Raw genomic sequence first — 15,463 nt, forward strand, 5'->3', positions numbered from 1 at the left:
TGTAGGTGGCGCTTCCTAATTTCTTTTCCCATCTCATTACAAAATAAGACAGGCAGCGAGCACGGACTTTGAACTTGTAAAACGTGGTTATAGTTGAATGTGAATCAAGGGCGGATGTAGGTGGCGCTTCCTATATTTCTTCTTCCATCTCATCACAAAATAAGACACGCAGCGAGCACGGACTTTGAACTTGTAAAACGTAGTTATACTTGAATGTGAATCAAGGGCGGATGTAGGTGGCGCTTCCTATATTTCTTCTCCCATCTCATCACAAAATAAGACAGGCAGTGAGCACGGACTTTGAACTTGTAAAACGTGGTTATTATAGTTGAATGTGAATTAAGGCGGATGTAGGTGGCGCTTCCTAATTTCTTTTCCCATCTCATTACAAAATAAGACACGCAGCGAGCACGGAATTTGAACTTGTAAAACGTGGTTATACTTGAATGTGAATCAAGGGCGGATGTAGGTGGCTCTTCCTAATTTCTTAACCCACATCTCATCACAAAATAACATAGGTAGAAACAGACTTTGACTTTGTGAAAACGTGGTTATATTTTGAGAATAGATCAAGGGCGGATGTAGGTGGCACTTCCTAATTTCTTTCTTTCTTCTACCATCTATCACAAAATAATACAGGTAGAGAGCATGGATTTTGACTTTGTAAAAATGTGGTTATATTTTGGGAATAGATCTTAGATCTTAGATCTTAGTAAAATTATTATTATTTTTTTTTTTTTTATAGATAAGAAAACAAAATTAAATATCAAGTCTGTGTCCCTCATCAACTTATTCTATGCACTTAAATGTGATCACCATTAACCCTAAAAGTTCTTATTAGAAAGTTTAACTTCATTCATCTTTAATAGAAAAGAAACTAAGTATAGCATACACAATTAAAGCATGTATTTAATGTAGATATCATATTGTCAAGGTTTTAGTGTATAAGCTATATAGATAGTGTAACCTGATGCATGTAATTAGTATTTGTTGTTCTGCCAATAGTAGGCTAATAGAGCTTTTAAGAGTCCTTAAGAGCCTTTAATCTTCACCGCTACCCTGTCCAGCACTCGAGCCAGAAGGAATAGATATTGTAGGCTATAACAGCAATTACCTTATCATCAGGAAAAGTATGGCCCTATAATCTTCCTGTTCAAAAGCTTAGCTTGGAAAAATTTGGACCACACACAAAACACCACCTTGTGTGCTATAACCTCATGTTAAACAAAACCAATGCACTATTACCCATTGTTTACGATTCTACTATCTCCCATCATAAAAATAGTGTTGGTATTATGGTTTATTTTTCTTTCCTTTTTTAAAAAATATAAATAGTTGTACAGAGCTAGATATTTAATTCCACTAGCAAACTTTTGATCCATTTTGTACAAAAAATATAGCTACTGCTAACTCATCTAGCAATTTTGGTAAATTATTAATTCTACAAAAAGTTGAATTGGCAGATAAAGCATCACGTACATTTGCTATACAAAAAAGTACCTTTTTATTTTCAAAAATAAAAACCAGCAAACATTTAGATAGTTTAGAATAATAGAGACTAAATTCATAGCAATGAAAAATCTACTAGTTTGCTTTGGTGAATTTCAAGACCTGTATAATAGTGCTAACTATATGTTGGCATGTCCACCATGAAAGTTGGAAATCTAAACGCCATGTGCAACACTGCAACTCAGATAAAACGATTCAATTTGTACATTTAGATGCGATATGTTGAAACAGAACTAAGCAAAAAGGAAATCAAACTGGTAATATTTACTATATATATATATATATATTATCATGTCTTAAACTTACAAATGATATAAGAGAAAAATAAAAATGATGGAACTAACCTTAATTCAGTCAGCATCACTAAGAAATTAAAATCTGCTTCAAAGAATTTTTTTACATTTTATCAGAATTATTAATATTTCCTGTGTTGTCTTGGTGGAATAATAATTGAAAGGAAAGTCACAATTATACATTTGTAAACGTTTTTCTAGCATAATATAGCAAAAAATGGAAAATATATCTTAAAACTTTTTACTATAATAACATATATCTTATATATTATGATATGAGTGGCATATCAATGTTGGTACAAATGGAAGGATTTTATATATAAAACAAGGTTAATATTCAAACTAGACAGTTCTTTACTCAATATTCCCGGTTTAAATGTAGTTAAAACCTGTCTCAGTACAATTCCGTTTAGGCTACCGTATGTGCGATAGAAACGAATTGTATAGCGGACAAAGGTACAAACTCTCTTATAATAACAACATAATAATAACAATAAGAATAATAAGACGTATAACATCGGTCGAATTGATAACCCAATTAATCATAGACACATTGCTGATACGAAAATATGCTGGTGGCTATACGACTGCGAAAAAAAAAATAGTACTAGTACAATACAAATACAAAGTTCTTTGTTGATATTTTGTTTTTAAAGATCGGCCAATTCATCTATAAAGTGTTTTATATCATTTACAAACACATATTGACATTCGTCAAGTATTGTTGTAGAGCGAGACGTGATAATTTTAACATGTGCGAAAAATTTATACCCGCACGTCATGTTTAAACTAAAGACAGAAAAAACATATACTCAGTCTATGTACCATTCAGCATGCAATTACAAGATGGGTACATAGATTAAATACATCTACCAGGTACGCGTCAATACCCCTGGACGATCGATCATTACAGTGTGTTAAAAGTTAAAGCATTGCAGAGAGAAACAAAGGACAGAATTCAACTGCAGAGAGAATGGTTTTTGTAATTTATGCCCTTTGAACTTGGCCTTGTGGCAGTGGTTATAGTTATATCCAGCGAGGAAAAGTCTGATTTTACATTTCATTTCATTTATTTCGTCTCACATAGTTATAACAAAAAATAACAAACTATAGAGAGAGACAGGATTCCCAAAAGCGAACTAAATCAAACTATCAAGTGGGTCTCCAAAGCAAAACATAATCATCCAACAATAAAATACAAAATTACAACATTAAAAACAACGTGAAGATTAAAAAGTACAAAATATCTATACAAAAGTTACCCTAGACATTATTATTATTATTATTATTATTATTATTACTGTTATTATTATAAAATTATTTATCAAATGAAGTTTCAATTTTTCGTGGATTAATGGCCGATAGTTGTAAAAGAATAAAAAGAAATATTTTGCTTTTTACCCTTAATTTTAACCCTTAATGATAAAACATAGATGCAGAAAAATCTATGAAAGCAGAAAGTTCTAAATCTAAAAATCTAAAAGTATACATTGTGTTGGTTGTGCGTATGTTTTAAAGCAAAATTGTTCAATGATTATCTTTTGCATGTACAGTAATGTTATAAATTAACTGATCAATGCTTGATTTATATATTTCACACTTCTCAGACAAAGGTCACTGATGGATCAACATTTGTGTCTGTCTGCTTTTCAGAGTTATGTTGGTAAAGTGGAATTTTTCCATTCACCCCTCACAAGCGCTATTAATGCACCTGTGGCATCATGTTTGATTAGTCAAGGGCACCTGCTTGATGAACCATGCCGGATTTAAACATGAGATCCACGGATTAAAAGACCGAAAGCCTACTCCACTAAACCACATGTTTTCATTGACTGAAAGTGAACGGGTTAACCGACAGCTTAGAAAACTTGGCAAAGGTTTGTATTTCATACTCCATCGCAGTCAATGAGCTACATCGTGGGATACTTATTTTGGTTTTCAACTACTCTATTTACATATAAATTGAAACAAATGGTGAAATTTACATTTTGCAAATTTAAAATACCAAAATAAAACACTCGCAAACACTTACACATTTTTTTCTTAACCTAAGAAATAGATAAAAATTAATTCCATTTTTTTTGGCTTGTGAAAATGTTGTGGTCCTTGGCCTAGTTATAATAAAGTAAGTGGGGTTAAATTTAATATAACTTCTTTCAGCTTGATTGCGGTTAGACTACAACATTCAATACTGTTTGAATCGTGAGGCCGGGTGTCCAATGCATCTCATCCCAATGCCCGTGTCCTAGGCAAGACCCAGGTATATAAATGAGTACCTGGTTAGGTCAAAGCATCAACTACTACACTGATTACTAGCTGTAACATTGCAGAAGTATGTTTCGATACAAGTTTGATCAAAATAACCGGGGTAATAATGTGAGAGCGTCATTAGAACATGAAATCTGCGCTAAATACATTATTATTTGAACTAAGTTCACCCTTTAACAGTCATGCAAAAGGATTAGTAGCCTAGTAGCAATTCTATATTCTGATTTCAGTTTACCACAACAATGAATTATTGTTCCAGGGTTCCAATTAGGCTAGTAATACATATGGAAGGAAACCATACTCTTTATAACTTTTTTTTTCATTTCCTATGTAGGATAATTGTCACTGACAAGAACAACCAAACACTATCTAAATTCAACAAATGTCAACAATGCTGTTTCATGTCAAGATAGTTCAATCTCCAAAATTAAATTATTTTTGAATATGTATGAATATTTGCATGTCATTTTGAAAACTGATACATTATATTCAATTTTTTGTTGTTGAAAATGCCATTCTGATGTTCCATAATAATTATTCACTTTCACCAAAAATTGGATTGAAAAAAAAAGTGATTTACCTGAAAAACTGCAATTTTAAGCAAAAAAATAGAAATGGGGGCATGAACAGTGTTTCATCTAACCTACTTGATTGACTAATGTGTGGGCTTAGAAAAATATACCTTTACTAGGCTGCTAAACAAACCTATACAATCGCTCAACTCAAAATATTTCTACCAGTGAACAACACAGACATGTTTTGTACAGTATTACAGTACTTTTCATTTCAAAATTAGTTTATCACATTAATTAAACTTAAAGATCATCCTTATAAAAAACAAGTGTATTCGAAATTCATAATAAACAAAAATACCAAGTAAATTTTCTGCTTTAAATTCTTTAAATTTAATTTTTAACATCACATACAATTAAAGCAAAATTAACAAAGTACATTTGCCATACATTCCTTAAATTTGGTCTATTAAGAACGTGCTTTAAATTTCCGGCTAAGAACGAATGAAGGTCGCTGGCGAGAAATGATGGAATTAGTTTAGAAGATGCTATCGACCATGGATAAATGTATAGCAATACCACAATGATCCACTTTTATTGGCAATTTGCCAAGGTTTATTCAAGCTTTACCTGAAGCACCTGGCTGGCGTACAGTAGTTGCACATCTTTGTATAATTTCAATATACGATATGATTCACATTAAATTTATTGTCATATGTGTAAACATACAATGAAATAGTAAAATTATATTAAAACTATTAAAACAAACAATTCATTTACTGGATACTAACCACACATTAATAGCCTTAATGCGAATGGTAGGAATGAATCTTTTGATCTGGTGTGGGATGTGTATGGAGGTCTATAACGTAGACCAGAATGGCATCAAAATTACAGATGGTCAATTATTTATTGATGTTACATTGCTTACAGTATATACTACTTATACAAATAATAATAATAATAATATCCTGGATTTATATAGCGCCTAATGTTGTGAAACCTCTAAGCGCTGAACATTATAACCTCAGTCATTTTTTTGGACAAACACATATGGAAACATACTCCCATAAAAATGCAGCTAGTATTAGTAATCAGCACAAAGTTATATCTTGCGCTGAACAACAAACAACAATGTCCCCTTTGTGGGACAACGTTGATATTGTCATCCAGTAGAAATATGTTTATAAATAAAAAAAAATAATAAAATCTTGATCTAACCCAGTTCCCATTTATACACCTGGGTGGAGAGAGGCAAACGTAAGTAAATTATCTCGCCTAAGGATACAAGCAATGCGGCGAGAGTTGGATGCGAACATAGAGATATTATAGTGAAAATATCTCTATGATGCGAACCATGATCTCACGATCAGTAGTCCAACGTTCAACACAACGCGCCACACGTCCTTAATGATAATGTTAAGAATGCTTAACAATGATGCAAGATTGTACAGTATGTTGTGATAATCACGTCAAAGTTGGCTTTAAAATGTTTAGTTTGTGAAATGATAATTAAACATCATACGATGTATGTTATTGTGCACATTCTAGGGTATGCAAGATTTGTGAGATTATATAATTGTGAGAAGTACAGGAGTAATTTCCCGAAAGATAGTAAATTTAAAATGGTACTAGGTATGATCAACTAGTGTTCCATTTCCAAATATCATAAAAAAAAAATATATTTAAACAATTATTCAGTAAATGTATTTCATATTAAGAACCCAAGGGTATATGAATATTTCAATTATGATACTTCTTAAGAATCAATTTGCAAACACAACTAGAGAATTGTGTTTTATCAATTGAGATATTAAAGATTGACTAGAGGCCAACATATAATATTATCGTAGATCAAACAGTGATTCTCCATAGCTATCAGATACACCAGTTTGAAGACCCTACGCAGTCACGCACCACTACACGTACCAACGCCATAACAAACTGATGGTGGTGGTACACACCTAAATTGGTGACAGTGGCTTTAGGCTGTGTTTGGGCTTTTCCTGGCAGCTAGTGACTATGTGGAGGTACACACCTAATTGGTGACAGTGGCTTTAGGCTGTGTTTGGGCTTTTCCTGGCAGCTAGTGACTATGATTTTATATTTTCTTCTTGCGTCGTGTTTGTTTAATTTGTATTATATTTTGTAAAATGTATCTTTTGCCTGAATAAATAATAATAATACTCTTAATCTTACACAATCCTTGTATGCTCATTTCCAAGAAATAACTAGTTATATTGCCACTGACAATATAATTAATTTCATAAAATCTTTAACCAAAATGTTCTAATTTATGTCTTCTTTATAATAATAACATACTAAATAATATTTTTGAACAAAATATATAGAGCAGCCATTTTGGGTAGCCCCTGAGCTCTTGGCATCACCTCTACCTAGTTGAAAATCTAGTAGTTCATCTATGGTGTTATCTCATATGTTATGTTATGTAGTTATGAAATGTATTTGTTTTGCGAGTTATGGAAAATTGGATGACCATTACCTATCCGAAGTATGAAGATATTTTGAAGGATTATGAAATATTATGTAAATAAATGTAAATAAACATTCAATATTTTAAAATATTGAAAATCATAGCATAAGTACATAGACTTGTATCGTTCTACCCGCAAAATGTAATTTCTAATATGTTAAAGCATAAGATGTACGTTCCTACATGAAATGATACGTGAGTAATTAACATCTATACCTACAACCTATAACCTGGCCAGGGTCATATTATAGGTATTATAATTTGTAACTTAACTGCAACCATAAGACATTTATAAGGATAGGTTGGAATTCTATAGTAATTTTCTATTTAATCAACTAATTAATAAATTAATAGCTTACTATAATTTAAACAATGGTTCGTGGTAGTTGGTTGTGTTCGTTGGCAGTATATTGGTTCAGTACAAAATATCCCCATGACTTGCACAAGATTGAGCTCTACCAACTCAGACAAGCATGAATCAACAACTCGCACAATGCATAAACCATGACTTGTAACTGAAGGAGCCCCAAACTCAGACAAGTATAAACCAATGTCTAAGTACAAGAAACCCACGCCAATGACTCGCATCAAGATGGAATCCATGATCACCTGCATAAACTAGGGAACACATGACTCCATGACTTGCATCACCTTCACATTCAGAAGGAGCCACATGACTAGCACCAGAAGGAACCAATGACTCTCAAAAGAAAGAACCCCTGAAGGACCTATGAACACCTGCACAAAGAGCCCAAGTAATGTACAAGAATAAAGGCTATGATCTGGAATCGAATGCATTGCATGGTACCTAAAAGAAAAATCTCCATGATTTGGGGAAAACAATAACAAATGATGATTGGCACAAGAAGGAGCCCCACAGTTCAATGACTACAAAATGAGCACTATAACTGAAATATAGAATATCAATTTTAGTACATGTTAGTTGAAAAATAAAGTTTTAGTGAACAAGGATAAAATAGGTTTTTCTTAAAAGCTAACAATTTAAAGAAAACCCTGAACTGAACTGGAAAGCAATTTATTCACAAAATAAAACATTATGCCCGCACATACATAAAACATGCACATAAAAATTTAATTATGTTCGTAAAGTATTTGGGAATATCATAAAATCATGAAAAATGTACAAAGCTTTCTTGCATTTATCTGCGACGATCAAAACATGTGCGTGCAAACAAAACAAAACAATTTAGAAAACGAATGCAATAAGAGATAATGTAAAAAATAAATCTACTGCAGTAACTAAATATTACATTTACTGCAGCAATAAACATGGCATAACATTAGTTTTATTGTAGAAGTTTTATGAAGCAGTAATGGCAATAACAATGATTACCTAGAAAAATCTTGCTAACTAATTGCATTTCACAGGTTAAAGAGTACCAAAAATGTACTTACTGCAGTATTTGCAGTAAAAATTATTATTAACAATGTATCTAGTTGGTTCAGATATCCATCCTGTGTAAGTGAAGATGTTGATTTTACAATATAGATATAGGGATGTCCCAAATAAAATAAAAGTAAATGTATTCTAGAAATATGTTAAGAATGTTTACAGGATTTATGTGGTGAGATCAACTAAACACAGTGCTGGTTTTAATTATGTCATTATTGCTAGTCGAATCAAGGTTCTGCTATCAAGAAATTAGCAATACCTCTTTGTATAATTAGTATTAATGCAATTTTGTAATTGAAAAACAGCAGGTTTAAAATCTGACTGGTGTATTGTAAGGCAATTTTGATACCACACATAAAGCAGTGTTTTTCCGCTAAAATAAAAAAATTGAATTTTAATTTTAAAAATATTCTATATAATAACACCACATGCATTCAAATTGAATTGAATCTTAATACTCTGTATTTAAATAAATAGTTGGAACAGATTATATTTGGGGTTTTTTTTTAAATTGTGGCACATTTAGCCCGTGCCTAGTTGCACCATCTCAAAACGAGTACCATGCTTCATAAATCAGTTTTAGTTTTGCGATGCGAGAGTATGATGCCGACAGTTAAGATAGAACAGATGCAGTGAGGCACACCATATACATAAATTTATTAGGACATTTTTAAAACCTTTCGGTTGTGTGCGCGATAACCCGACATTCTTAGTAGAAACAGCGGCAATCCTTTCTTTTCGCTCACAAGCATTGGGTTCAAATTCCATGGTTTTCTTATGACAATTTTAACAGATGCGATTTAGAAGATATTTTTTAGTACATTTCGAACAGGACTGTTATACGTTTAAACGCAAACAGTAATAGAAACATTAAAGCACAATTAGTTATTAATATTTCCGCTCTTTCACCCTTAGAATTTATTTTTGCTACGTTTCAAAACATTTTCAAAAAACAATTAAAGCATAAATTAGGATGTTTTTAAATCCTTGCGGTTGTGTGTGCGATAACCCGACATTCATAGTATGTACGATTAAACACAAACAGTACTGGAAACATTCAAGCATAATTAGCTGGTTATATTTCCGCCCTTAGAATTTCGGTAAATTCTTGGCTACGTTTCAAAATATTTTTAAAAAAATGTAACCACATGCGCATCTGCTACATTCATATTCATAATAAAATTATATGCGTTGTTCACCATCAGTTGGGTACCGGTACATGTGCCATATTTTTTAAAAGTACAATTGTATCATTCACATATGGAATTCGTAGAAGTCAAGATGCGGGCTGCCTAATCTTGTAATTTTGCACATTTTGCATTTTAGCACACTTACTGAACCGACACTACAAAAATAAATAAATAAAATAAATAATGAATTAATTAAAATTATTTATTTTATACTAGATCATATGTTAACAATTTTAGCATAATTTTCCAGTACGCCTGGGTGACAATTTTATGGATGTCATTTATTATATGCCACTGAGTTCAGTTCTAAAACATATTGCAACACAACATTCTGTCTATTGATAATCCTAATAAAGGACCAGTCTATAGATCCTAAAATGAGACCCTCTATAAGTACCCACAGGAGAGCTACTTAAAGAAACCAATAGTAGCCTAATTATCTATAATTAATTCTTGATGAATCTACAAAATAAGGGATAATATTACAATCAATACTTAATAATCTATAATCAATCAAAATAATTTGTTATGATTACCTAGTTATATGTAGGTGTGCTATAAACAATTACAGTAAAATGCCTCCGTGTGGACACCCCCTTTTTTAGAGACACCATTAAGGCAGACAATTTACCATAAACAAAAAATAGGAAATATAGCAGAAACTCTCCTTTGGGACACCTCTATTAAGAGGATAATATTTTTTTTTAAACGATTTAGTGGCAATATGTTTTAACCCTACGGTCAGCCCTATTCAGGTATCTCCTTAATGGGGTTTTATTGAACAATAGCTGTAATTAATGAAAGAAAATTATCAAATTGCTCAAACAATAACATTATATAAAATCCTATTTTAAAAAGTTTAAGATATGTCGGACGACACAACATAAACGACATTCTTTTTTTAGAAGTTATCATAAATTGATTGATAAATTTCTTGGAAATCATGTTCCTATTGAATTTACAGCCATTATTTTAGTTTTTTTATGTTATATATATTGACAAGCTCAACCGAAAAAAGTATTTAATCCTGATGGCCTTGCTATACTACTCAATAGGATAGGCCATTTCCTGTAACGCTTCCTTTTTTAACTCCATTATTTTAGTATCTTTGTTATATTAGATGAAAACTGGTATAACATAACCGGACTATAAGAAATCTTTAACATTGAAATTGTTATACATACAAAATTCCGAGGGCGCTATTTAGGAAAATTATAAGAAATTAAATAGATGTATATTGTGACATTTACGTTGATAAGTATATGAAGCGGGATTGACCAACTAAATGATGACACGCGCCATTTTGTAATCAACAGCGCTATGCGATTGCTTTTTAAGATTTTTGGCGAAAAAAGATCCATCACCAAATACTGAGAATACATACTTTATAAAAAAAAAATGTAACAACTAACATTAACAAATTTGTATATACGTTGTATTTGGCATCATGAACTCGCTGAATAAAAAATCAAAAATTCACATTAATGCGTATATAAATTCGTATATGGCATTTTGTACTAGGACATCCAACCACTCCCCGAAAGCACTATTACTGTCTATCTATAATAGAACTTGAAACGAACGAGGGGAATTATTATTAACAATACAGACAAACTCAGACCAAATAGGAAACTTTGTTGGGTCCCAAATGTTTCCACTTAACAGCTTCCATGTAACAAATAGTATTGTACAACTGGCATTTAGTGAAAATATTCTTGATTCTGAACGATTTAAAATATATGGTAACATCTCCTAGCCAATTTATTTTTTATACAATTTTTATAGTTCAGTTCTCACTGAATGAACATAATATATTTGGTGGGATTTAGGGGAAAACTCATTGTACGTTATTTATAACAGCCTAATCGCATGCCGGTTTTTAATTTCCAATTGTTTCATATTTTAATTTTTGATTTTTATAGTTTAGTTCTCACTGAATGAACATAATATATTTGGTGGGATTTAGGGGAAAACTCATTGTACGTTATTTATAACAGCCTAATCGCATGCCGGTTTTTAATTTCCAATTGTTTCATATTTTAATTTTTGATTTTTATAGTTTAGTTCTCACTGAATGAACATAATATATTTGGTGGGATTTAGGGGAAAACTCATTGTACGTTATTTATAACAGCCTAATCGCATGCCGGTTTTTAATTTCCAATTGTTTCATATTTTAATTTTTGATTTTTATAGTTCAGTTCTCACTGAATGAACATAATATATTTGGTGGGATTTAGGGGAAAACTCATTGTACGTAATTTATAACAGCCTAATCGCATGCCGGTTTTTAAATTTTAATTTTTGATTTTTATAGTTCAGTTCTCACTGAATGAACATAATATATTTGGTGGGATTTAGGGGAAAACTCATTGTACGTTATTTATAACAGCCTAATCGCATACCGGTTTTAAATTTCCAATTGTTTCATATTTAAATTTTTGATTTTTATAGTTCAGTTCTCACTGAATGAACATAATATATTTGGTGGGATTTAGGGGAAAACTCATTGTACGTTATTTATAACAGCCTAATCGCATACCGGTTTTAAATTTCCAATTGTTTCATATTTTAATTTTTGAATTTTATAGTTCAGTTCTCACTGAATGAACATAATATATTTGGTGGGATTTAGGGGAAAACTCATTGTACGTTATTTATAACAGCCTAATCGCATACCGGTTTTTAATTTCCAATTGTTTCATATTTAAATTTTTGATTTTTATAGTTTAGTTCTCACTGAATGAACATAATATATTTGGTGGGATTTAGGGGAAAACTCATTGTACGTTATTTATAACAGCCTAATCGCATACCGGTTTTTAATTTCCAATTGTTTCATATTTAAATTTTTGATTTTTATAGTCCAGTTCTCACTGAATGAACATAATATATTTGGTGGGATTTAGGGGAAAACTCATTGTACGTTATTTATAACAGCCTAATCGCATACCGGTTTTTAATTTCCAATTGTTTCATATTTTAATTTTTGATTTTTATAGTTCAGTTCTCACTGAATGAACATAATATATTTGGTGGGATTTAGGGGAAAACTCATTGTACGTTATTTATAACAGCCTAATCGCATGCCGGTTTTTAATTTCTAATTGTTTCATATTTTAATTTTTGATTTTTATAGTTCAGTTCTCACTGAATGAACATAATATATTTGGTGAGATTTAGGGGAAAACTCATTGTACGTTTAAGTTTACACATTATTTATAACAGCCTAATCGCAGGGTGGTTTTTCATTTCTTGTTTCCGCTATTAGGAAGTGTACATTACACTACAATATTACGCCATGGGTTCAAATTTCTTCATGAGTTTACATTCAACAATTGTTGCGGTTAAGAAATGGTTGTTAATACAGAAATAGATGGCGCTCTTCTTATTTTCAAACAGGAAATATTGAAGACTACATAAAAGCACAATGCTCATGAATGAGTGTATTGTTTTAAAAAAATACAAAGTTCCTTTCTGTTGTGTTGAAAAGGAAGTTTAGTACAAATAAATAACATATTTAGAATATTCTTTTACCTATGGAAGTCATTTAATTGTTGAAAAACTTTTAGTTCTCTCTGAGAAATGAGCTCATGACTCCAACAAGAATGAGCCCAATGACTCCAACAAGAATGAGACCAATGACTCCAACAAGAATGAGCCCAATGACTCCAAAAAGAATGAGCCCAATGACTCCAACAAGAATGAGCCCAATGACTCCAACAAGAATAAGATCAATGACTCCAACAAGAATGACTCCAACAAGAATGAGCCCAATGACTCCAACAAGAATGAGCCTAATGACTCCAACAAGAATGAGACCAATGACTCCAATAATAATGAGCCCAATGACTCCAACAAGAATGAGACCAATGACTCCAACAAGAATGACTCCAACAAGAATGAGCCCAATGACTCCAACAAGAATGAGCCTAATGACTCCAACAAGAATGAGACCAATGACTCCAACAAGAATGACTCCAACAAGAATGAGCCCAATGACTCCAACAAGAATGAGCCTAATGACTCCAACAAGAATGAGACCAATGACTCCAACAAGAATGACTCCAACAAGAATGAGCCCAATGACTCCAACAAGAATGAGCCCAATGACTACAACAAGAATGAGCCCAATGACTCCAACAAGAATAAGACCAATGACTCCCAACAAGAACGACTCCAACAAGAATGAGCCCAATGACTCCAACAAGAATGAGCCCAATGACTCCAACAAGAATGAGCCTAATGACTCCAACAAGAATGAGACCAATGACTCCAATAATAATGAGCCCAATGACTCCAACAAGAATGAGCCTAATGACTCCAACTTATATATCTTAAACTGACATTGTATATAACTGTATGAACTTTAACTATTTTCAAGGAAACTTGGGAAATAAGGCATCTCAGAATAAACAATTGTTATTCTATAAAATTCCACTTCCTTCCTAACTTACAAATAACTTTAAATGGCAATATTATGGTAGATCGACTGTTCCATTAAGGAAAATATTCTCTCCATTCCATCAAGGAAAACATTCAACCTTCATTCAGCTATTGACACTAAATCAGACTTGAAAGGCAAGTAAAAAGCCAGCAATTATAGACAAACAATGGAGCTCAGTATTTAAAACACAAGTCTAAAAGTACGGTGGCACCAAACAGCAAAATATTCTAGCTATGTTTAATTATTGTAATATTGCTTTTTAATTTTGTAAAAATACAAAATAATAAAAATTGATGTATATAGATGTAAATATTGTGATAACCCACGATCACGGTCAACTTTAATAGCACCTTGATCACTTCTAGTGGATATGTGCGCTTTATAAATTATTATTATTATTAATACATGTTTGCGATATTAATTTTCCTATTTATGTTTGAGGTAGACCCCAATACTTATTTCCTTTTGGCCTACATTTGGAGAAAAGGTCATAATTTTGGGTATGTTTATCATAATCACGTTTTCGAGTAATTTGAGGAAAAAAGACTACTGATTTTACTCTTATTTATGTTTCTTGTATTTTTGCCAATCAGGGAAAAAACATTCATTAATTGCTAAATAAAATTATTTGTTGTGCAATAATTTATATTTAAAAAAAAACTTAAAATGGTGTTTAGAATATCATTATTACAAAAAGCACTACTGTACTGTATTTAAAAAATCAAAATCATAAAATACAAAAGTACTTACTTTTTTTATCTTAAGAAAACTTCACAACTGCAGTTTTGTTGGGCTTCTCAAAAAATATTTTTTAACATCTAGCTTCCCTTCACACCAATAAAATTCTTGTTATAAGGCGCGAATTAAATACAACTGCCGAATATTTTATGAATACATTTACAGAGAATTAAGATGTTTTTTGTGCTAGCGCTTTTGATTACTCCGAAAATGGTGACTTTTGGGAACAGGGTTACCGTGAGCTCTTGTATTGTTTTTTATCAGCAATGTCAACCATTTTATATTGCTAAGGTTGACTGTGTGCCTTAATTCTGTTAATTGATACCAGAAGATGTTACACCATTGGCATGGTTGATCATGCAGATAGTCACTTCCTATGTACACAGGGAATTTAAACAAAATAGTAGACATGACATGTTGGTATTTAGATCAGAAAAAGATGGTTGATACTTACCTTGAAATGTAAACTGGAAAGCAAGTGCCACAGCCAGATTGGTGAGTAAGATGGTAGACTTCGCACAACATGTGAAGATTGTGAAGGGATTTAACAAATAACTATTACACAATAGAGGATGAAAAAACAAGAATAGAGAAACTA

At 31.8% G+C, this 15,463-nt stretch overlaps 1 protein-coding gene across 1 annotated transcript in view; it reads right to left on the bottom strand.

The window, feature by feature from the left end:
• Window positions 1-15,463, bottom strand: part of LOC140056953 (phosphatidylinositol glycan anchor biosynthesis class U protein-like) — an 82,625-nt gene that overhangs the window by 64,000 nt on the left and 3,162 nt on the right. The window contains exon 5 of the mRNA XM_072102485.1: window positions 15,320-15,420. Coding sequence (XP_071958586.1) covers window positions 15,320-15,420 — 101 coding nt within the window. The remainder of the gene's footprint in view (window positions 1-15,319; window positions 15,421-15,463) is intronic.

Source organism: Antedon mediterranea, chromosome 8 (assembly GCF_964355755.1).
Source record: "Antedon mediterranea chromosome 8, ecAntMedi1.1, whole genome shotgun sequence".
In the NCBI taxonomy this organism is placed as follows: Eukaryota; Metazoa; Echinodermata; class Crinoidea; order Comatulida; family Antedonidae; genus Antedon; species Antedon mediterranea.